This window comes from Mauremys reevesii, linkage group 7 (genome assembly GCF_016161935.1).
Source record: "Mauremys reevesii isolate NIE-2019 linkage group 7, ASM1616193v1, whole genome shotgun sequence".
Classification (NCBI taxonomy): domain Eukaryota; kingdom Metazoa; phylum Chordata; order Testudines; family Geoemydidae; genus Mauremys; species Mauremys reevesii.
In genome coordinates, this window is record NC_052629.1 from 77,430,643 (window position 1) to 77,455,805 (window position 25,163).

The 25,163-nt window shown below is 52.7% G+C and overlaps 1 protein-coding gene across 1 annotated transcript in view; it reads right to left on the minus strand.

The window, feature by feature from the left end:
- GNAI2 (G protein subunit alpha i2) overlaps positions 1 to 25,163 on the minus strand; it is a 228,151-nt gene that overhangs the window by 99,298 nt on the left and 103,690 nt on the right. Inside the window, exon 2 of the mRNA XM_039546937.1 lies at positions 5,504 to 5,546. Within this exon, the coding sequence (XP_039402871.1) occupies positions 5,504 to 5,546 (43 nt within the window). The remainder of the gene's footprint in view (positions 1 to 5,503; positions 5,547 to 25,163) is intronic.

Below are 25,163 nucleotides of genomic sequence, written 5' to 3' on the forward strand. Positions count from 1 at the left end.
TGCCGAGAGTACGGATTGCAATACGGCCGTCCTTCAGGGTCTGGATTCGAGAATCCGTCTTTTCGGAAAAGAGACCCTGTGTGTCAAAGGGCAGGTCCTGCAGAGTATACTGCACCTCTGGCGGCAGGGTAGAGGACTGCAGCCAGGCGATGCGTCGCATTGACACGCTGGAGGCCAAGGTCCAAGCTCCGGAGTCCGCAGCGTCGAGGGCGGCCGTGATGGAGGACCGAGAAGACCTTCTGCCCTCCTCCAAGAACGCCGTGAACTCCTGGCGAGAGGCTGAAGGCAAGAGCTCCGTGAACTTCGCCAGGGACGTCAAGATGTCGTAGACATACCTGGCGAGGAGGACAATCTGATTGGCAATTCTCATTTGCAAACCGCCTGCCGAGTAGACCTTGTGGCCTAGCAGGTCCATGCGCCGAGCCTCCTTGGATTTAGGCGCGGGGGCAGGTTGACCGTGTCTCTCGCGGTCATTAACCGACTGCACCACTAACGAGTCCGGGGTCGGGTGGGTGTAAAGGTACTCGTAACCTGTCGGGGGAACCGAGTATTTCCGCTCAACCCCGCGGGACGCGGGAGGAATGGAAGCAGGGGTTTGCCAGAGCGTAGTGGCGTTCTTTTGAATTGTCCTGACGAAGGGCAACGCCACGCGCACGGGAGTGTCCGCGCCCACCACATTGGTGATAGGGTCCTCGTCCTCCTGGACCTCCGCCACTGGGAGATCCATGGCCGTCGCCACCCGGCGAAGCAGGTCCTGATGGGCCTTCAGGTCAATAGGCGGTGGATCCTTGGCTGCAGCGCCGGTCACTGCCTCGTCCGGGGAGGATGAAGAGGACAAGCCCTTCACTACGGCCTCCGCCGCAGGGGCTGTAGACTGTGCCTCGGTAGGATCGCGCAGCGTGGCGGACTTGTGGTCCGGTGGAATGGGGGACTCATGGTGAGGAGAAGGAGCCGTCCGGCTAACCGTCGCCTCGGGGACTCTGCGCTCGGCGGCTAAGTCTCTCAGGGGAAACGGTACCCCCTGTGCCTCATGTTGGGCCCATGGAACCCAGAAGCCCCACTGTTGAGACCCCTGAGGATCGCCATGTGGGGTCGGTGGCAGATGCGCGGCGCTGTCCACACCAGAGGCCACCGATGCCGGGCGGGATGGCCAAGGAGGCGCTGAGGCGCTGACAGACTGCACAGCTGAATGCGGTAACCCCTCCGCAGACGGTACCGAGGGACGGCGTGAGTACGTCCGGTACCGGGACGGTGATCGAGACCGTCGGTCACCGCGGTGCCGGGAGCTCAACCGGTGCCGGGAGCTCGACCGGGAGCGGGATCTGCGGTGCCGGGAGAGGCTGCGGGAATCGCGATGTCGGGAACGACGCCGGGATGGAGACCTCCGGTGGTGCCGACGCAACGGTGATCGGGACCTGGATCTGCGCCGGGAGTGCGACCGGTACCGAGACGACGAACGGTACCAGGACTCTGACCGGCGGCGGGATGGTGACCGGTACCGAGACGGCGAACGGTGCCGAGATCGAGAAGGCGACTGCCGTCGGGACCGGGAGCGTGATCGGGACCGGGAGTGTTGCTTGTGCCGACGGTCTGCGGAGGGCGGGCGGAGCATCATTGCCGGCTTCCCGACGGACGTTACAGCCCGCACCGGCGGTGCCGGGGGCCGGAGGCTCGGTGCCTCTACGAGCTGTATGAGCTCTTGGGCTGCAGAGAAAGTCTCCGGCGTCGAAGGCAGCCGTGGCTCAACCGCGGACGGTGCCGGGAGCGTGGCGGTGCCGGACTCGACGGCCCTTGCGGCGCCGGAGTCAACGGCCCAGTGCCGGCCTGGCGCACGGCCACCGCGGGAGGCGCCGATGGCGCAATAGTCAAGGCTGAGTCCTGCGCACCGGACTTAGCAATAGCCTTAGCCAGTCTGCGCTTCCTGGCAGGCGAAAGAGATCGGTGCCGGGTCTTCTCAGTGCCTGACTGAGGCTGCGGTGCCGTGGTGCCGGAGCGGCTCGGCGCCGCCGGTGCGCTCTGCACCGATGAGGTTCTCCGTGCCGGCGCGGCCAGTGCCGGGGGCTGCAGCGACGCCTCCATAAGGAGCTGCTTCAGTCTATTGTCCCGCTCCTTACGCGTTCTCGGCTTGAACGCGGAACAAATTTGGCACTTGTCCGTGCGATGACCCTCGCCGAGGCAGCGAAGACAGGTGTCGTGTGGGTCCCCGATCGGCATAGGCCTCTGGCAAATTGCGCAGGGCTTAAAGCCCGGTGCCTTGGGCATGAGCCCGCACCGGGGAAGGAAAGGGAGGAAAACCCCCCCTAACCCTAACACTAAACTTAACAAACTAACTATAACTACAACTATCACAACTAACTATATATACTAAGAACTATATACAAAAAACCGGTAGCCAGAGCTAGGGTAGTGGAGGACAAAGAGCACTCCACAGTTCCAACTGGCCGTCACGGGCGGTAAGAAGGAACTGAGGAGCGGACGGGCCGGCTGGGGTATATAACACGCGCCATAGCGGCGCCACTCCAGGGGGCGCCAGCCGGCCCGCCGGTGTTGCTAGGGTAAAAAAGTTCCGAGATGCCGTGCACGTGCGGCGCGCGCACACCTAACTGGAATGCATAGGAGCAATCACTCGAAGAAGAACTAGCCAGCATAGCAACAGTGAAACTGACCAGATGCTCATCAATTCCACCTGCTGCAGAGCTTTCAATTACCCACCAGCCAGCCAGCCAGCATAAGTTTGTTACCTGCCACTAATTTTTCAAGCCTGGATGTGCCAGGATAAATTGAGCAAACACAGCCAACCTGTTCAGCTCCAGTGTGCTGTGCTGATTGACAGCGTAGAGATGCCAAAAATAGCCAGATTCTGTAGCCCTTTAGAATTTAAGCATTTTATTAACTCATTAAAACAGCTCTTCTTGTACTCTAGTCTCCACCCCACCTTAATCTAGCAGAACAATCTGTTGCATTGGGCTCCCACACCACAGGGGATCACAAACACATTTCAGCAAGAGGCTCAGACACAGACAATGTAACTAATGGATCTGGTTTTAAATACATTTGAGTATTATTCTGAGTAGCAGCTTTTTGTATTGCAGTAACATTAGAAGCACCAACCAAAATCAGGGCCCCACTCTGCTATCTGTCACATAGCATGAGACTGTCAGCTCTTTGGGGCAGGGACTACGCAAAGCAAAAGAGAAAGATTATTTTACCAGTGGGGAATTGAGGCACAAAGTCTCGGTTATTTGCCCACTCAGGAAGTCTGTGGTAGTGCTGGAAATTGACCCGAGATCTTCTGAGACCCAGTCAAATGCCTTAACCACAAGACCAACCTTCCTCTCTGTCTTTGAAAGAGAGTTTCTCCTCTTCAGGCCAGGCAGGAAATCTACCCTCTGTCTAATTCTCCTACGGAATGCTCACTTGAGTTGTGCCCACTGGGGATTCGGCTGTTCTTTAGCTGGGCCATGCTCTTGGTCTGGATGCTCAGATGTTAAGGAGACATCTGAACAGAATGATTATAAAAGCTCTCTGCACAGTGTAAACCCCAGACTTTGTAAGTCACTCTCTGACGATCAGCTCCCTCTGCTTTTAGAGAATGCCTCTGTTTATTTCGATAGGGCCCTGTTCAGCCAATGACCGTTTTCCCTCCTCACTGGAATGAGTCTGTCAATTATTATGCAACAGATTTTTACCAGGGTGATTTCCTATCAGGAGGTTTTAGTTTGTGATGCTGTGCAGGGGTCTCTGGGCTGCCTCTCCCAACACAAACCATTTTTGTGTATCCTCTTTGTGCGATACCTTTCAGCATTGCTCTTTTCTATTTATGTAATCACTGTCATATGCATTTTTGATGTCCCTTTCCATGTTTAGTTGCAAGTCACTGAAATATTCAAATGGGAATTTGCCCCAAGCTGCCAGAAGAGTAAAGTTTTGCTCAAATTAAGCAAGTTCTAGGTGCATCATGCCAGCCAGAGAGAGCATTGTTCCCAAAATTAGAGGGCCTGGCTACAAGAGGAGGTTTTAATCAAAAGGGTTTGTTTTTTAAATCCTCTGCTCTGCCTCCCTAATCTTTTTGCGGAATCCATAAAGCATGTGGAGTCTGAATGCTATCCTCTAAGGCTGTGCAGAGGTGCTACTAGCTTTACATGGATGGATTGCTGAAACTGAACAGTGTTATTAAAAAGACAGACAAAAATAGCAAGCATATAAACAAAGAGTCCCTTCTCCTCAGACACTGCTAACCCCAACCAAAGCTAGACTGAGGCCCAGTCCCAGGAATACAGTGAGCCCATGGCAATCCCCCAAGCTTGAGCATAAGATGGAAGAAGAACTCAGCTGCACAGAGCAGCTTTCCCAGGTGTTGTCCTACCACATGGAGTGAAAGCTACTCTCTGCTCTGTCCCGAGATGCGCTAAGGAGGACTCATCGTAAAACTGAACAGGAAAGGTCTCTCGAGCACTCACAGGGAGCAACAGCCATAGCATAGCCCCATACCTCCAAGGTAATGGACTAGGGACACACAGGTAATCACAGCATTCGAGCAAGTTCATGGCAGCGTGGGAAATGCATGTGTCTTCGACAGTTTTGCTGCGAGCAAATGGATGCAATGTAGGAACACACAAACCGCCTGGCTGGATCAGACCAGTGGGCCAGCTAGACCAGTCTCCTGCCTCCAATGGGGAAGCAACTGGTGCTAGCTAGAGGCAAGCGTGAACAGCCCTCTAACCAGCAGGGCCAATGCACTGGGGAAATTCCAGCCCAACCTCCAGGCAGTTTGGCGTTGGCTTTGGGAAACGCTGAACAAGCCACCCTGCAAACTGAACAGGGGAACAGTGTGCTTAGTGGGAGGCTATCAGAGAGTGTGCAGACACCAGCGACCACACTGAGTTCCACAACAGAGCTAACAGGGTCAGCAGCCTTTGGCAGGCAGCCAGCTCGGCTATGACACAACGGGCTTTCTAGGGTCTGGATATGGTCGATGGTGCCATGCCAACTCATCACTGGCCCCACAGCACAGGCTGCCCTGCCTGTTCAGATGAAAAACTCAAACACAAAGGGTGTTTTTAAAACAAGAGCCCTAAGAACATGGAAATCACATCACCCAACCCCAGTGCGGACAAGCCTGTCATAACTATCCCCTGGAAGCGCTTTTTCTAGGTCTTGCTAATGGAAACTTATCCATGCTTTATAGATGCTTTACTTTTGTTGAAATCACAGGCTTCGGCTTTGGATCACACTCCCCACCCCCAAGAGTTCATACAAAATGTGCCCCCCCCAGCCCCTGGCTGCAGAATGCAACACCCTCCTGGCCTCCAGCCACAGAACGCGGCACCGCCCGCACCCACCCACCCCCAGCTGCAGAACACTGGACCCACGGGGCACCACCCCCCACCCGCCCCCGGCCCCTGGCTGCAGAACGCACACTCCACTCTCTGCAGTGGGATGAAATAGGGAGGCAATTGCTGAAATTCAGAAACAAAAGCAAAGGAGGGGAGGCATTGCTTACTTCATCTGCTTTACGATTGTGCTCTTCCCAGACTCTCCTGCACCTGTAGAGAAAGGAGAGAGAGAGAAAAGCCATGAGCTGCAGTAGTTGATTGGATATTGCCGCGCGGCAGCGGGATGCTGTGGTGTGATTGGGGTTACCGACAACGGAGGGTGTAATCCACCTGCTGCCGCATTAGCATCCAGACAGGCCTCCCAGCAGCAGAGCCTCAGAGAGAGTCTGGCCCTCTGGGCTTATGAACACTTTAGCTCAGAGCAGCCCAGAGACATTCAGACTCAGCTTGCTAAGGGATGTACTGTAGTAGACCCTGCTCTCCAGGGAGCCCTGGGATAAAGGGAAGGTGCCTTTTGGCACTACAGACTTTAGTGGGCTCAATCTCACTGTGCAGCATGCCCCAGCCCTTCACACGCCCTGGTGATCCCACCCAGGTGGCTTTGGAAGCCTTGCACACTAGTAGAACCTGCTGGCTGGACTGCACCAGCACACACGTGGACATGAATAGGGGATATGAATACTGAGCAGTACGAGGCCTCTGGGCCAGTCTGATGGGGGAGCTGGGAACACGGGGCTCTCATCCCCATCCTGGAGCGATGTAAACTCAAAGCAATGAGCACCTAGGCCCTGCACTGTCAAATGACTGGAGACATTGGCTGTCCAGCTAGAGACACCTTAGCAGGGCCTGATTCGCAGAGGCCACAGTGTGTCCAACAGCAGGGAAACAGCCACAGCACACCCAGCTCTCTCATGCACCACGGCTGACGTATGCTGACCCTCCCAAGGACTAAGTTACAAGGGGTGGGAGGATCCTTCCACCTTGTGAGAGGAGAGAGCACTCTTTCAGGAGGCTGAGCTCCTACAAAAGCTGTATGCCCTTGGAAAACAGCCCCCTTCCGCCGCTTGAAAGGCCCCTGCACCTCATAGGGACATCCAAGAGGTTTTTCCCAGGCAGGCTGCAAGAACTGGTGTCCTGCCTGACACTTAATGAGGGCCAGGATGGTGATGAACAGCGAGACTAAGTGGAGCGTCCCTGGCATTGTGCAAACTCTGAACCATGGGGGGCAGGGGCATTCCAGGAAGCCCATCATGCCTCTCCCCTTCCCACACGTGTGGCTCCAGACATCACCAACCCCTGGACAGCAGAGGCCAGCTGGAAACAGTTACTCTTTCAGGGACTACCACGATCACGGGAGAGGTAGAGTCAAGTGAGTGGGCTCTCTCCTTCCCCAGCCACAGGAAACCTCCTCTTCCTCCCGGAAGCTGGGGGGGGAAGCAGGTATCACAGCATACTATCCTAACCAGACAGTATACATGCTCATTGCATGCCCCACTCTTTAAGCACAGCTATTGCTAGCCAGGTGGGTCCAATTCCCTGCTCTGCCAAAGGCCTCGGCTCCTTTGTCCACCCAGCCATGGCCATTGGGCAGCTCTATAGGCCAGAGCTGGTCTTTCCACCCCAGCTCTCACCAGTGAAAACCCTCCCTGGATTGGAGGGAGGAGGGGAGACCACTACCCACCAGGCTGGGGGTGAGGAAGAGCTGCTGCTTCTGTGGGTCCCCCTCCCTGTTCCAGCAGGGCGTGGCTGACCAACGGCAGATCAGCACCTCCTGGCGCAGAGGAGGGGGCATTATAAACAGCAGCTGCTTTTCACCCCGTGGGGAAAGCCAGAAAGTCATGACTGCTGATGCTCTCCTCCCACCTGCTGGGGGTCACCGACAGCCGCAGTTGGGATGGAGGGTGTGGAAAGGTCAGTCCAGCAGACAGGTCTGCTGCACGGCCAGGAGGGGGCACAAGCCCTGACCTTAGCTGCTCCCTCGCAGCATGGTCCAGCCCAAGGCCCAGATGGGAACCACTCAAGGCTCCTCATGGAGGAGCAGCAGGGTGTGCACGTGTGTCTCACAGACAATTATCTGGGGGCACTTCTCTGGCCTGTTACACAGCAGGTTGAACAAGGTGATTGCAGTGGTTCTTGGAATCTAGGAATTCCCCCTCACCAACAAGAGGCAGAGTGCACTCAGATTGCTCCCGCCTAGCTGAGGGAGGCAGAGCTCCTGCCTAAGACAGAGAAGCTAATCAGGCAGAATTCGTAACAAGGAGATGCACTTTAGAGGGTTACATGCAGTCAAGGCACCTATCAGCAGATGAAACATCTGCTGCCATATACAGCGCAAGCCATTAGCCCCTTCAGCTGCCCGCAGGAGCTAGTGTCTCCAAATGGCACAGCTGCTCCGAAGCCTCTCCAGGTCCCTCCAGTCCCCTACTTCATACCTGGAAACCATTCAGCTGGCCTTGGCAGGACTGACTGGTTCAGAATGGGACTGTGGCATCTGGCAGGCTGTTGGCTAAAGGAGCTCTCAGATCAGCATGGGTCTAGCCTGTCTCTGGCTTTAGGGTATCGCCCTGGAGATCTGGAAATGGGATCTGAGTGTGAACCAAGCTTTCCAGTCAGTGATGCTGAGAGATACCCAAGTCCCAGCAGCCCAGCTCAGCTTTGGTCTGAAGGAGAGAGTCACAGGGCTTGCTCAGTGATTTACAACCAGCAGCAAACCCTGTCACCCCAGGGCTGAATGGATCACAACTGGGTTGTGCAGAGATAGCTCACTGTTAGCAGCACCTGCCCGGCTCAGGGCACAGCTCAGCTATGCTGTCAACAGCGTCTGCGGGGAATTGTGTGTGGGGGGGGGAGAACACCTTAACGCTCAGCCGTGAAAATGTGCCTAGGGCTGAAACTTGGCACATGAGGTCTCAACTCAAGCACAGCCTTCTGGGGAGCACCAAAAACTCATCCGCTCAGCCATTTTAAAGGTCACGAAAATACAGAAGACACGGAGCACTCAGAGCTTGTATGCCCCAGGGTGTCCTGGAATGCAGGGAACCCCCTGGGACTGCACTGATTTGGGGTGGCTTGGTTACAGTCGGAGCGAGTTCGTGCTCCCACCAGCAGGGACAACACTGCAGCCAGGTACACAAACACAAACGCAATCAGAGGCTTCTGTTTGAAAGAGGAAGTTTGGCAGGCCTAGAAAATGGACCCATCCAGGTGGTAAGAGACAAGGAAGCTTGTTCACACATGCAGTAAACATCCTCCAAAAGGATGAGCTCAGGCCCCAATCCTGCAGTGAGCTGAACATGCAGACTCCCACTGATCAGCTGTCTAACTGCAGAGATCAGGTTCAGGGCTTTGATCTGTGACACTGGAGATAAAGTACTTTGGTTCTCATGTGGCATAACTAACTGCCACAGATCATATTACCCCAACCACCAGGATCTCCCTCCCTTTACAGCAACAACCCACTGCCACATACTGTTTTACCAACCTACTTCCATTTGAAACTGTCCTCAATTTAACATCCCACCCGGCTGATTTGTTTGATTTTATACTCAAACCCTGAAGTTCTCTCTGATTACTGTTATGTCTCACCGACCCCTTGCGAGTGGTTGTGTATATGAATGAAAAAAGGAACACACACAAAATGATGCATCACAAAACGGACTTGGCTCCTTCATTTGATCAACAGGAGCAGAGTTTTATTTAGGGGCTTTGTTTTCAAAAGCATCCTGGAGCACGCTTCACAACCGTAGCAAAGGCTTAGCAGTCCTGTCACTCGAGTAGCGTCTCAGAGGACAAGCATCTCCGAGATGGCCATCTGGGGCTGGGGCAGATTTCAAGGTGGTAGCAAGTTGCTACTGTATATGGATTAGGGAGAGTTTATTCAAACTCCTCTTAAACTCATCATTTCCCAGATGCTCATCACAAGGGAATTTATCAAGTCTCCCCCCCCCCACCCCGATTCTTTGGAGGCAGTGAGGGTTTACTGTATGTGCACTGTAGAGTGCAAGGACATCATCAACACTGGGCTGTGCCCCCTCCAACAGCACTGCCATTGTTGTTCCCCCTCCCCAGCCCCTATGGGGACAAGAGAAACACCCAGAGCCATGGCTGTGGGCAGAGCGTTGCATCAGACTAATACACTACATGCATGGAGAGATGGTCACCACCCCATTCTAATCCATAACTAAGGATGGTAATTAGCAGGCAGCAATTGGCTCTTCATGCTCCCTTGGGGAAGCAGGGGCAGGTTTGTTATACAGTGCAGAAGAGGTATGGAATTTGTGCCTATGTAAGTTTCCGAAGCCCCAGGCAGCTGTCACCACACACACAATTGCAGTCTGCTGCATCCCAATGGGACATGCATTGCCCAGAGGGCAAACTCTTTACTTCTGGATGCCCAATGTTCTCTTTTAAAGACTGGCACGAGCCCCTCCTGCCAACATGTGCCCAGCACAAGTACAGGTGTTCATACAGAGGATCCCTCTCCCCCTCAGAGATCTCTGGTAACCCCACCAGCCAGATGGCTATGGGGACGTGAGCTCGGGAGCAATAGCTTGTCAGCACCAAGATGGACTCTGGAAGGTCCCTAATATGTCTAGCCACCAACCTGACAAAGCAGCAAAGGGTCCTGTGGTACCTTATAGACTAACAGATGTATTGGAGCATGAGCTTTTGTGGGTGAATACCCACTTCGTCGGATGCATGTAGTGGAAATTTCCAGGGGCAGGTATATATATGCAAGCAAGAAGCAGGCTAGAGATAACGAGGTTAGTTCAATCAGGGAGGATGAGGCCCTGTTCTAGCAGTTGAGGTGTGAAAATCAAAGGAGGAGAAACTGCTTTTGTAGTTGGCTAGCCATTCACAGTCTTTGTTTAATCCTGAGCCGATGGTGTCAAATTTGCAGATGAACTGGAGCTCAGCAGTTTCTGTGATTGAACTAACCTTGTTATCTCTAGCCTGCTTCTTGCTTGCATATATAAACCTGCCCCTGGAAATTTCCACTACATGCATCTGACCAAGTGGGTATTCACCCACGAAAGCTCATGCTCCAATACGTCTGTTAGTCTATAAAGTGCCACAGGACTCTTTGCTGCTTTTACAGATCCAGACTGACACAGCTACCCCTCTGATACTTGACAACCTGACAAATATACCCAATGCACATACTGTACCAGCTACCTAAGAGAAGGCCTTTTCCCAGCAAATAACCAAGATGCCCCGCCTCTAGCCGCTCCCTGCCTCAGAGTACAGGCTAAGAGGTGGAAGTCAAAGAAATCAATATCCTAAATACAGCAACGCAAGGGCCCTGGATCAGAGAGTTCCAGGGCTCCCTCTTCCCGCCCCTGCCAGCCAAAAGCAGAAGGAGAGAGTGCTCTCAGCAGCCAACAGCTTTGCAAAAGTAAGTTAAAGGGAGAGCCACCGTGCACAAACAGGAAAACATCCAGAGCCTCCAAGCTCTCCCTGGGATGAGCCTCTACAAGCATGGCTGGCGCCTGTCAGAAGATATTTTAATAAGCTGATGAGACAGTGCAGACACTCTCCATGCCACCACATCGACTCGGCAGAGCAAGCCAGCTGGCTTGCTGGTGCCAGTGCTGAGCTACAGCTGCACCAGCCCTTTCACAGACAGCAATTGTCTCTAATCACGGCTAGGTACCTAGTGGGGACATCTGCTGAAGGACAAGGGTCTGCGGATGCTCTTCTAGGTATTATGCTGTCACAGTGTCTGGGCTTAGGGAACATAGCTTGGAAAGCAGCCAGCTAATAAGGAGGTTGGCCTCTAAAATGGAGGCGCACTCCCGCTTGGGACTTGGATTTTCCTTGAAAGGCCTGACTGGCGTCTCGGCTCTTCAAAGGAGACGCTAAGCTCAGCGAGTGGAACTTGGGAAGTGTTTCCTGTCTCCACTCCTATTTTACTACCCTAGTAGGGAAATAAAACCAAATCTGATCACCTTATTCTCCTGCTCCGCGGTGCAACGAGTCATGTGTTTCAGGAACATGCAGCTTGGAGACAGTTCCGCCCCAGGACACAATCAGGTTCATGCTGAGCAGGCCAGACTGGGGTCCAGCCCAGGGTGTCAGACTTCCCCAGGCACTGCAGGGGGTTAGCATGCACACCATTGTGTAAGGGCTTGCCACTCCTCAGAGCAGGTTCTTCATACTAACCCTCTGCCTTTTAACCAAGGTCAGGCCCTGTCACCTAGGATCCTAGTGCCGGGAGGGAACTAACCACTGGTATCTCAAAGCAGCAAGGAGGAAGCAGACGCTCAGCTGGAGGGGAGCTAAGTCACCTGGCCTCCTCCTGAAGACTGCTCCCTAGCATCATAAAGCACTGTGCCCTGTCTGGAAGGCCTGGCAGAGACTCAGGAACTTAAGGACTTTAACCCCATAAAGAGCAGATCGCTCAGTCTGTGGCCCAAGCGGCCATTTTTCAATCTGTACTACAAGCACTATAATATCCCCACGTTCTTTTCTAGCATGTCTCATCAGTAGATCTCAAAGCACTTTACAAGAGAGGTCAGTATCATTATCCCCAATTTACAGATGGGGAAACTGAGGCACAGAGAGGCGCAGTGACTTGCCCAATGTCATGCAGCAGGCCAATGGCAGAAACTGAGTCCCAATCCAGTGCTCTATCTACTAGGCAACACTGCCTCCCACTAGTCACAAGACAACCCTCTACCAAGATTAGATACTAGGCAACAAGTCATGAGACCTGTGTTCTATGCTCAGTTCAGCAAGGGACACACTGGGATTTTGGGCAAGTCACTTCCCATATTAATAGATAGGGAAACTGAGGCACAGAGCAGGGGAGAATCCCACCCATCTCCAAACACTCTCCAAATAACCTACACAAAATAAGTGCTGTATATTATTACAATTAACCTGATTCTGTCTACCACAGCTCATTACCCCTCCAGGCAGCAATTAACCTTATTCTACCTACCACAGCTCATTACCCCTCCAGGCAGCACTAGACACAACTGCAGCTGCGGTAGCATCAGGCTGAAAAAAGTTGTGCTCACAGGTAAGCAAACATAAGAACGGTCACACTGGGTCAGACCAATGGTCCATCTAGCCCAACGTTCTGTCTCTGACAGTGGCCAGTGCCAGGTGCTTCAGATGGAATGTACAGAATATGGCAATTTTGAGTGATCCACCCCATTGTCCAGTCCCAGCCTCTGGCTGTTGAAGGTTTAGGGACACCCAGCGCATGAGGCTGGGTCCCTGACCATCTTGGCTAACAGTCATTGATGGACCTATCCTCCAGGAACTTATCTAGTTGTTTTTTTGGTTTTTTTTTTAAACACAGTTATACTTTTGGCCTTCATAAAATCCCTGGCAATGAGTCCCATAGGTTGTCTGTGTGTTGCATGAAGAAGTCCTTCCTTTTGTTTGTTTTAAACTTGCTACCTATTAATTTCAGCGGGCAACTCTTGGTTCTTGTGTTATGTGAAGGGGTAAATAACACTTCTGTTTTGCCATCATCAGCGTAGGCAGGTAGATTATGCCTATGCTGGTGAATTTTCACAATGATTTACCAAAGCTAGCTGCATGGACACATTGTGTGCTGGTTTTAGAGCAGACACCACTAACAAGGTGAGGACTACTGGGGACAGAGCTCAGTATGCATTTTGCTATGAAAAGCGGCCTGCAAGGAGGACAGAAATAATAAAAGCAAGTCTCAAAGTATCCAACCGTACACCAGAATGGAGCATCTGCACGAGGAGTCTCTTCGTGTTTTATCCTAAGGATCACTCCCTAAACAGCCTCAAATTCAATCGGGTCCTAACGGGGGAAGACACTAGCTCTAGGTTTTGGAACCTCTAACCATTGGCTTCCATGTGTAGGGTCTAGCAATGGTATTACTGTGTGCACAGTGAGGTAGAGCACGGCTTTATAACCACCAGCGGGTGACGTCCTAGCTACTACTCCTCAAGAACATTCCAGTTCTGCCCTATGTTTAACCTGGCGAGTTGAACACAAGCCCCAGCTCTGTGCAGGCACTCCCCTAGACAGCCCTGGAGAAGGAAGAATGGACATGGCGGAGGATACATAAGCCAGGGGAGTTTTCAAGTGACAACATTCCTGAAATGGCAATTTGACTTTGGCTGACCGCAGGTGGCAGGACTCCATGCAGGTGGCAGGATCAGAGCCCATCTGGCCAGGGCTAGCTGACATAGACACATCGAGATGCTAGGAGACGCTCGCTCATTCAGGGGGGCTAAGCAGGAAAAGATCAGAAGGAAAGAACATGAAGGCCCAGTTGTTAATACTACCAAACAGCAAACCTGCCATCTGTTTCCCCAGTAGGCATGGAACCACAAAACACCTGCTCTGCTGGAGGAGGTTTCAATCCAGAAGGTTTCTTATGAGAAAGCAGAGCAGCCTTTTAATGCAAGCGAGACAAGCCCAGAGTCAATGTGACCCAAGAACATGCACACCCAAGGCTCGAAGGAAACAGATTCCACATCTACAGATGTACCGGTTTCAAGGTGGAGGGAGCTCACTGCTTCCCTGAGCTGCATTTTTTCCCCTCTCTTTTGGCTAGATGCTTGGAAATTTTATTAACTATTTTAAGGTACCAAAGAGCTGGGCAAAGTGATGGAAAAGCTTGCCTTAAATATTACCCATCAGGCTGAACTGAACTGTTCTCTAGTGCTGCAGCATGTTGAAGGCCAGCTGCACTCTACCCTAGACGCAGGCGCATTTTCAGTTGTGGTGGAAGCCCATTATTTTTAAGGATACTGTAAATGTTTTTAAACTACCACAGCAGCTCTAAATACACCCCCCGCAAGGTGCAAGAAGGAGCAGGGATTTCAAGAGAACCCACGTTATTTCCTGCACAGGCAGGCAACCGCACCTCATTCTACCCCCAAATCTGTATGTATGTCTTTCTCTTTCTCCAGTTTTCCTACAGAAAACTAGAACAATCCTCAAACTCAGCAAGCACATAATTTTAGACCCAGGAGAAAGCAGCAACCAAAGAAGCCAAAATCAAAACCGAATTCTGATCTTTATCAAAAACACCAGCCTTGACTCTAGCACAGGGGTAGGCAACCTATGGCACGGGTGCCAAAGGAGGCACGTGAGCTGATTTTCAGTGGCACTCACACGGCCTGGGTCCTGGCCACCGATCCGGGGGGCTCTGCATTTTAATTTAATTTTAAATGAAGCTTCTTAAACATTTTAAAAACCTTATTTACTTTACATACAACAATAGTTAAGTTATATATTATAGACTTATAGAAAGAAACCTTCTAAAAATGTTAAAATGTATTACTGGCACGCGAAACCTTAAATAAGAGTGAATAAATGAAGACTCGACACAGCACTTCTGAAAGGTTGCCGAACCCTGCTCTAACACCTACGGAGCCCAGACAACGAGCACAACTATCAAGCTATTTTAAAAGCCCATTTTTAGCAGTCAAATGAGAGTCAGGAAAAAACAAATCTGGTTTTCCAGCAGCCTGTGACAACTGAAAGCCAGTCTGGGCAAAGGAAATTTATCCCATTGATTAACCCAAGATTTCCAAGAGAAGGCATATCAGCTCAGTTACACGGGTGTATGTCCAGAGTAATTTTCATTGGCTTCAAAGGAGTTACTCCCAATTCACACTGTTGTGACTGAGATGAGACTGGCATTGGTTACCTGAGACAAACTGGCCTCTCTTTTCAAAATCCTAATAAATTTAAGAGCTGGATACTTCAAGAGGGGAGAAACAGTCCCTATGCACAAACAGGCCCCAAGGACTAGTGAGCAAAACAAACGAGCTGTTTGTGGGCGAGTTACCAGAAAAAAGTAGTTTCCAAAACAGACAAATCCATCAGGCTCTAAAATGACCTGTCCAGTTGAAAAAAAAAAAAAAATCCCCCCGCTGGCCAGGATAAGGCAGGAGAAGTGCTAGACAAAAAGGGCCTTTTCCAGACAGAGTCTGGAGTATTTATCATGTAAATGGTGCCATTGCTTAGCAGTCCGTAGTCCACAGTTGAGAGAAGTGGCTAACGCACTTTGAAATCCACGTGAATAACGGATGCTAGGTAGGGTCCTGCCCACAAACTCTAGTGTAAGACTCCCCTGCCTGCTCTACAGCCTTTAATTGTGATGCTCCATCTGGTGAGACGCCTGGTCACCTTAGCCAGGTATAAAGAACCCAATTTGGTGAGCGTTCATATCATAGCCACCACAGCTGGCTTTGTGCATCTGAACTGCATTCCAGGAAAATCCAGGCAGCAATCACTTGGTGCCTTGGACCCCAGCAGAACATGGGGAAATGAATTCTGAGATGTCCTACCACCCGACAGCTGGGAAGGAGGAGGACTGCCCTAACTCATTACACAGAGCCCAGGAGGAAATCGCGTCCAAACTGCAAATAAACCCAGTGTGCTAATCCAGTTCCATGATTCATGTGCTGAGCTAGGACTCTGGCAGGGACCACACACTTTGCTGCTACAGCTTCATTTTAGCCCATGATGCGCAGACACAAATCATGTTTACAGCCGACCAGGCCATAACTGGTTACAAACCAGAATGGACAAGGCCGAAAGCTAAAGAGCCATTGGCATAAAATGCTGCAGGCATGGGAAAGAGGTGCCTAGCCAGCCACCTCAGACTGCAGGAGGAAAGGACCAAAGACAGTTTGGAATGCAAGAGGAGGAAAGGCCTGTTCCAAGGAGCAGCAGCTATAAATAAAAGCCTACTGTGTCTGCAGTGCCTTCAGTGTGAGATCAATGAAATAAAAGGGCCTGACTTCATAAAACTAAGATGTAATTAACTGTTACATCTCACACATGGCTGCTGCTGCTTGGCCTCACAGCATTTCACACATGGAACAGGCTCAGCCCCAGGGTCATCCGAACCTGACTGACGGAACTGCAACCTGGTCTCCGCACAGAGGCTGCGCTGGCAGGCAGGGGAATTGGGATGCAGAGAGCTGTCCTCATAGCCTGGGCTCACAGAAAGGAAAGCCATGGGGTGTGGGAATTCAACTCAGATCTAAGCCTTCCCCTTCTCAGAAATGCCTGGGTTCAGTGGGAGTCACCAGAGTGCATCATGGAAAACAGATGGAAGGTCAAACTCCAGTGCAGGAACCTCTTTGACATTAAGGTGTGAGGACTCTCTCTGCCTGCTTATTTCAAAATACCAGGAAGAACTGGATTTCAACCCTCCTGCACAGGATCGTGGGTACCGCCTCTGGTGAAGACAAGAAAGCTTATCACTCAATGCCAATGGACTACCCAGCCATGCCAGGACTCCAGCCAGTCCTTTGAAACACTGGGCTTTCTGCATTTAATTTATTGAAGGTTTCTACAAGGCCAACGGTTCATCTTGGCTGGTGTCATCTAGTTAATGACAATGCCCTGTTTTCAAGCCAAGAGCCTCTGCCTTTTAACTTAGCTACCTGGGACACCACAATGAATCCAGTAGCAAGGGAGAAATACTTACAGCTCCAATAAATCAGTGCAGAAAGGGCTGAAGCCTCTCAATAGATGGGCTGTGCTTACACGGATGTTTGTTGCCAAATGGCAGATCTTGTATTGGGGGCGATTCAATTACCAGGCTGCTCTCGCCCAAGCAGTGCTGTATTTGTTATGTATAAAACTGGATGTATAATTATGTCAGTATTGTAATTAGCAAACCAACAGCAGAGCTGGTTCCTAAACAATGCATGGATTAAACTTTGCCTCCCTGACACGCAAACATCTGCCGAGGTGATGGCAGACAAACTCCTAGCAACTATCCTGCTGCGGCCGCACACAGCATGGATCACCCGTGTCCTCAATGGGGACCGGTGTACTGCAGCAAAGAGATGCAGAGTTTAAGGTCAAACCATCTAGTCTGACCTCCTGCACTTCACAGGCCACTACCCCCACCCAGATACCCCTGTATTTAGTCCAATCTAGATCACTGGGCTCAAGCATTACAGCCATCAGGAGACAACTACTGGGCACCACAGGCAGAGAAAAGACGGTTACTTACCGTTGTAACTGTTGTTCTTCGAGATGTGTTGCTCCTATCCATTCCAGTTAGGTGTGTGCGCGCCGCGTGCACGTTCGTCGGAAGATTTTTACCCTAGCAACACTCGGTGGGTCGGCTGGGCGCCCCCTGGAGTGGCGCTGCTATGGCACAGGATATATACCCCTGCCGACCCATCCGCCCCTCAGTTCCTTCTTGCTGGCTACTCCGACAGTGGGGAAGGAGGGCGGGTCTGGAATGGATAGGAGCAACACATCTCGAAGAACAACAGTTACAACGGTGAGTAACCATCTTTTCTTCTTCGAGTGATTGCTCCTATGCATTCCAGTTAGGTGATTCCCAAGCCTTACGTAGGCGGTGGGGTCGGAGTTAGATGTTAGAGAATGCAAAACTGCTGAGCCAAAGGCTGCATCAGCTCTGGACTCTTGGACCAATGAGGCAAAGGTGTGGACCGAGGACCAGGTAGTTGCACGACACAACCCCTGAAAGGGTATGTGAGCCAGGAAGGCAGCAGAGAAGCCTGAGCCCTGGTGGAATGTGCAGTAAGATGGTTCTATGGAACATGGGCCAAAACACAGGAGGTGCGGATGCACAACGACATTGAAGATGAAATCCTCTAGGAGGAGACAGGTATGCCCTTCGTCCGGTATGCCGGTACAACGAAGGTTTGGGGGCGTTACGAAAGGGTTTTGTCCGCTCGATATAGATTGTGGACGCCCTATGGACGTCTAGGGAGGGCAATTGTTGCTCTCCTTGCGATGAGTGTGGCTTCGGAAGAAGACCGGAAGGAAGATATCCTGGTTGATATGAGAGGCCGACACCACCTTAGGGGGGAAGGTCGGATGTGGTAGCAACTGCCCTTGTCCTTGAGGAACACAGTATACCGTGGGTCCATCGTGAGAGCCTGAAGCTCGGAGACTCGTCTGGCCGATAGAAAGGCTACAAGGAAAACTGTCTTCCAGGACAGATGTCAGCGAGCATGTTGTCAGTGGCTCGAATGGGGCAATCATAAAACTGGTTAGAACCAGGTTGAAGATCCAGGTTTTGGCGGGGGCCAACTGGGGGGGTATAACGCTCCAAACCCTTGAGGAACCTATAAACCACAAGGTGTAAGAATATGGAGTGGCCACTCTCTGCTGGGTGGAAGGGAGAGATGGCTGCCAAGTGTACCCTTAAGGAGGACCGCGCCCGGTGCTGCTGTTTGAGAGACCAGAGGTAGACCAAGACGGAATGGATCGGGACCTCGGCGGGAGAAACATTGTGCGTTACATAGCAGCAGGAGAAACGCTTCCACTCTGCCAGATACGTTAACCGAGTGGAAGATTTCCTACCACCCAGGTGAATCCTGTAGAACCGAGGCAGAACAATGTAACTCGGATCGGTTCCGCCACGCAGCAGCCATGCTGTGAGGTGCAGGGATTACAAGTCCGGGTAGTGAAGCTTACCGTGATCCCGCGCTATGGGGTCTGGGCAAAGAGGCAGGGAAATAGGGTTGGCTACCGACAGGGGTAGCAACCTGGAGTACCAGTGCTGCCTGGGCCACGCTGGAGCAAGCATGATCAGGTGCGCTCTGTCCCTGCGGAGTTTCAGCAGGACCCTGTGAACCAGCCGGAACGGTGGAAAAACGTACAGCTGATAACTCACCCACGGCATCAGAAAACACCTCCAAGATCGAGCCCGGGGAGAGGCCTTGGAATGAAGAGAACTTCTCTCTCTTTTCGTTCTCGCGGGAGCGAAGAGGGCTATGCGGGGAAAGTCCCACTTCCGAAAAACGGAATGGATAATGTCCGGAGGAAACGACCACTTGTGAGACAGGAAGGATCTGCTGAGGCGATCCACCAGCTGAAACGCCTGGTATACAAGGCAGACTGCTCTCAGCTCTCGGACATCGATGTGCAAGGCCAGCTCTTGAGCCGACCGAAGGCTGTGAGTGCGAAACTGACCCAGGTGAGCACCCAGTCGAGAGATGGGGTGTCTGTCACGAGGGACCCCGAGGGGTGAATGGAACAGCATCCCTGGATACACCAGGGAGGGCGCTGACTCCCGGTCGAGGGAGCCTAGGATGCTCAGGGGGAACGAGACGACCAGGAGTATGCTATCTCTGCCCAGGTGGTACACCAAGGTGAGCCACGATTGAAGTGGACGGAAGCGAAGCCTGGCATGTTTGGAAACAAACGTGCAGACAGCCATGTGACTCAGGAAACCTAGGCAAGTGCGAGCCAAAGTTGTCGGGAAGGTCTGTAGACCTTGTACAATTGTTACCATCGCCTGAAACTGAGGCTGAGGTAAGCAGGCTCTGGCGAGACTGGAGTCCAGGATGGCCCCAATGAATTCTATTCCCTGTGTGGGAATCAGAGTGGATTATTCTATTGATCATCAGGCCTAGACACAGGAATAGGTCCGTGTCGATGCCCACATGACTGGTAAGTTGGGCCCGGTGGTCCCTCGAATGAGCCAATCGTCTAGATACGGAGAACGTGTATCCGACGGTGGCGAAGAGAGGCGGTGACTACAGCCCTGCACTTTGAATACACTTGGGCTGTATAGAGGCCAACCGGGAGGGCCGTATACTGGAAACGACGGTAGGCCCCAAACCGGGGGTACCTTCTGTGTGGAAGACAAATGGTGACGTGAAAATACGCGCCCTTCATATCGAGGGCGGCATTCCAGTCTTCGGGACATCGTGAACTTGTTGGGGTCCCGCAGGTCTAGGATAGGTCTGAGACCTCCCTTCGCCTAGGGGATTAGCTTTCGTCCTTAGATACCTCCTGTATAGCTCCGATGAAGAGGAGCGTCCGCACCTCTTGCAAGAGGAATCGCTCGTGAGAGGGGTCCCTAAGAGGGACGAGGATGGGTAGGCTTTTGTCCCATTGTGGTTAGAAGGACCGCAATTTTGGCTCCTTTGGGGTCCTGATTGATGCCTACGACCGCGTAAGCGACGCCTGCTGGCAAAGTCCTGTCTTTGTCTAGTCGCAGGGTAAGAGCGGTGAGGCTGGGGACGGAAAGGTCGGCGCTGAAGCACCGGCGTGTGCATGCCGAGAGAGAGCGCAAAGTGACCCAGCTGCCCTTTAGGCTTTGCAGCCTAGGGCCAGTTTTTTCAGAGAACAGGCCTTTGCCATTGAAGGGCAAGTCCTGTATAGTGTGCAGCAGCTGCGAGGGAAGGCTCGATAACTGGAGACATGAAATGCGCCTCGTGGCAACACCCGAGGCCAGAGTCGTGGCAGCGGAGTCAGCTGCATCCAACGAGGCCTGGAGGGAAGCCCTCGCCAGCTTCTTCCTTTGTTCCAGGGCATCGAACTCTGACGAGAGTTCTGAAGAATCGACTCTGTAAATTTGCCCACCGCCACCCATAGTAGCGGCTAAGCAGGGCTTGCTAGTTTGCTACACAAAGTTGCAGGGCTCCCGCCGAGTACATCTTATGGCCCAGTAAGACCATTTGCCTAGCCTCTTTGGATTTAGGGGCTGGTGCCTGTTGGCCATGGCGTTCCGTCCCATTGAGGGACTGGACGACAAGGGAGCGGGGGGGGGGGGGGGGGGGAAGATGTACATATAGGTACTCGTACCCCTTGGAGGATACCATGTACTTGCATTTCGATCAGAGGAGGGCCCGAGGAGTATGTTCCTGCCCCCGCCTCATCTGGGGAGGAGGAAGAAGAAAGGCCAGGTACAAGCGGGTCCTGTGTGGGCTCGCGCTCCTGGACGACCTCCTGATCCGGTGGGATCTGGGAGCCCGGTGGCTGAACCGGGGCTTGCTCTGTACCGGTCGGAGGGGAACGGCTAATTGTCGCCTCTGGCACCCAGAGCTCCGACGGAACGGAGCGAGATGGGACCACCGGTACGCCTCTGGCGTGGTAGTACGCCCAAGGTGACTAGAATGACCACTGATAGGTCTCCTGGAAGACTCTGGAGGGCACATCGGAAAACCGAGTACTACACATATGAAGTGCCCGCACGGGGCAACACTGATGCGTGGCTGGATGGCCCTGGAGGAGCTGAAAAGCCCTTGGTAGAGTCTCCCTCTCTAACTGACGTCGCTCGACGCGGCACCGGGGATCGGTACCGGGAGACATACCGGTACCGAGAACAGGACCTGCCACCGGAGCTGTGCCGGGCGGTCGACCGAGAGCGCGAGGCTCGGTGATCAGGAGTGGCTACGGGATTCCCGGTGCCTGGGGCGGTGCCGGGAGCTGGATCGGTGCTGTGTGTACCGGGCCGGCGAACGGGACGCTGACCGGTGCCGCGAGTACTACTGGTACCGAAATGGAGAACGGTGCCGAGACTGCGAGTGGCGTCGGGACCTCGATCAGTGATGGGACCGAGAACGTCTGCGGGACCGCGATCGTGAATGATGCCGCTCTGCGGTGCCGATGCCAGGTGGCGTGAGCAAGACAGGCTCGCCGATAGACAATATAACCCGCACCGGCGGTGCCGGGGGTTAAAGCCGCGCAGGCTCTGCCCTTGCCTTCAACTCCCTCGCTGTGGAAATGTTTCCGGCGTGGAGGGAATAGTGAGCTCGACCACAGCTCGCACCGGGGAGCGCTCAGGTGCTGGACTCGACGGCTCTTGCGTGGCCGGAGTCTACGGTGCTGATACTGTCGGTGCTGCAGCAGGTACTGGTGCTGGGCAGTGCGACGTAGTAGAGCGCTCGGGCTGCGGAGCAGGCAGCTCAGACGCAGCTTAATAGCGAGCTCGACCACGGTCCGTACCGGGGAGCTTTCCAGCACCGGACTCGACGGCTCTTGCCTGGCCGGAGTTAATGGTGCGGATATTGTCAGTGCCACGGCGGACATCGGTGCCGGGCGATCCGACTGAGCATAGCGCTCGGCTGCGGAGCAGGTGGCTCGGACACAGCAAGGATATTGTGCCTCTTCATCCTCCAGGAGAGGGATCCATGCCGAGTGGAAGCCAGCGACGGCCGGTGCCGAGAGGCCTTGGCGGTACCGGTGATCCGGTGCCGAGGGAGCGCTCCTTGAAGACTAACCAGCGCTCGGCGCCGAGAGCGGAGGAGCAAGAGCTGCCTCCCTCAGGAGCTGTTTGAGACGAAAGTCCCGCTCCCCTTTGTTCTCGGATTAAAGGCCTCACCAATGCGGCACTTATCTGTGAGGTGAGATCCCTCGAGGCACTTAGGAGAGGATCTCTTGTCGGCATCGGCTTGTGGCCGGCTGAGCATTATAAAACCCTGTGGACCGGGCATCGGACCCGGCACCGGGTGAGGGGAAGGGGATAAACCCCGAACCCCTGTGAAATAAATACACTATACTATACTACAAACAAATATCTGAACTATATACTTAACGAGAGAAACTACAAGTAGCTAGGGAAGTGGAGGTCAGCTAAGCCGCGCTCCACTGTTCCAACGACCGACACGGGCGGTAAGAAGGAACCGAGGGGCGGATGGGTCGGAAGGGGTATATATCCTGCGCCATAGCGGCGCCACTCCAGGGGGCGCCCAGCCAACCCACCGAGTGTTGCTAGGGTAAAAATCTTCCGACGAATGTGCACGTGGCGCGCACACACCTACATGGAATGCATAGGAGCAATCACTCGAAGAACAACCAAGGTGAACCCATGGCTGACGCCTCTGCAGTGGCAAGGAATTGCAGTAGGATGCTCAGGCATATGGCAGTATGGGAGTAAGGATCCCACATATGGAGCAGAAATCCTGCTCCTTCTTGCACCTTGGAGGGTGTGTATGGGCGTAAGGAGCTTCCTTAGACCCCATGCCTCTGCAGAAGCTCTGGGGTTCAGGAGCAGCTGTCCCCTCCACAGCCTGTGATCTCAGACTGAGCTTGGTCAGGCCTGGCCATTACATCGGTGGGGGGCCCTGCAGGAAGCAGCGATTCCAAAGACAAAAGTGCCACCTCTATTAGTCTGTACTCCACCTGTGGCCCAGCGTAAATCGAGGGAGTGTTGAGCTGCTGGAGGCATCTCTTCTGAGATTCCACAGAGCTCTTCAACGCTTGTAGCTACCAATGGTCCACTTTCCCCACGACTCTGGAGTACACACTCAACACATTTAAAGAGACTGACAGCAAGATAGAATGGCTAGCCTGGGGGCCTGGGAGGAGACTGGCTTGGAACCCAGAAAAAAGGGTTTCTACTTCTCTGACCAGACCACACACCTTCACCAGGGATACAGTCACCCAACCACTTCTCTGGTCTAGCCTTTGCTTATTTTTAACCTCGATACAGAAAAACTATAACTCAGCAGTGTCCAGAATCACCCACATGTCATCCCCTCCTCCCCACCCGCGTACACAGTCACACTCATCTAGTGCCCTCCCACCCCCATTTCTGCATATTTCCCACGACTGTGATTCATTAGATAAATAGAGCCCTGGGCTTGGTAGCAGGGCAGCAGACCTGGCCTAATGAATAATACAAGATTCATTAGCACTCAACAAAGGGGGCTCCTTTCTCCCCTTTCCCACTAGACTTCAGGTGTCAGGAAGACTGAGCAGATGACTAACCAGGTGTAGTACAGCGGCTGTGTGCAAGCCCTGTTCCCCTCACAGCTGGCTTTAATTGAGGTGTGGACATTCGGGCTGGTGCTTGAGCCTGGACTCTAGGCAAGAAGGAAAACCTTAGAATACTAGTTATATTCTCTGCAGCTCCATCCACTCCAGTGAAGTTAGGTGTGGCCAAGAGAGCATAGAGAGAATGGATTCTCACATGGTATTGAGACACAGATGGCCAAGTGCCACCATTTCAAAAGCAATCTAAAAAGAGGCAGGGCTGCAAACCTTATGGATGCCCTTCAGCAGGCTACGCAGCACCTCAGAGCAGATTCCCGTTTGCCAGGAGCTGTGAACAGATCAGAGCAATCACACCCCATGGAGGGATGGCACTTTGCTATTTTCTATGGAATAAGAACTGAAACCCCACTGTGTGTCTGTGCACATGCTCTGAGTAGGTGCCTGGGTAGCAGGTACCATGTTCTGGGATGCTGGTAACAGATAGTACCAACAGCACAGAACACTCAGATCGCCCAGCAAGGCCCAACTCAGCCAGCCCAGTCACACATGGGCTCTTAACTGATCCCTCTGGGATGAGGCACCATTGGTTTTCTGCTAAACAGAATGTACTAAAAAGCCTCTTAATAAGGCATGGAACCCAACAGAGCATAAGACATTTTACTGGAGTATTTAACGCTGCTGTAGCTGCTGCTCTAAAGACAAAATCCTTTAAAAAGTACAGTGTGAGGATCATAAGGTTTTAACATTTCCCTACCGGAGAGGAGCCAACATTTTCACATCCTCTGCAAAGCAAACAGCTACTCCAAGCAAGCTCAAAGACATTGTTCCAGCCCAACCAGCAGGCAGAATGGGCTTGTATGCTAGTTTGCTTGTTCCTGGGAATTTGGAATCAGAGTCCAAGGAACACAAAATTTTGTCAAACAGCCACATTAGCAACACGAGATCAAGCACTTGGAGACTAGTGGTCCCAGCATGCAACTGCTAAAATGGAGATTGCATTACATGCTGGGATTTGTAGGCTCCCTAGGCCATGCTTTGGCCTTAGAGACAAGAGCTGTCTTCTAGAGCCTGAGACACAGTTAGGGTACCCCTTCCTCTCAGCCCCTTAGCCTGGAGCCTCCAATCCTACCTGTAAACAAAGCTTTCTGATCTTCTGACAGTGCTACTGGTGGTGACCTGAGCTCTGCCGTTTCCCCACACACATGTGTACTGCCAGCCTTTCCCCAGTTAATGAGGGATTGTGCTTTCACTCCCTCCTTTTGTACATTAAATCCCCTAAACCCATTTATAGGACAAATCCTTCATTCAGGTCAAACGAGTGCACTCGCTGCTAAACAGAGTGTGAGTACTTTACAACCGTGCCTCAGACACCTGGGA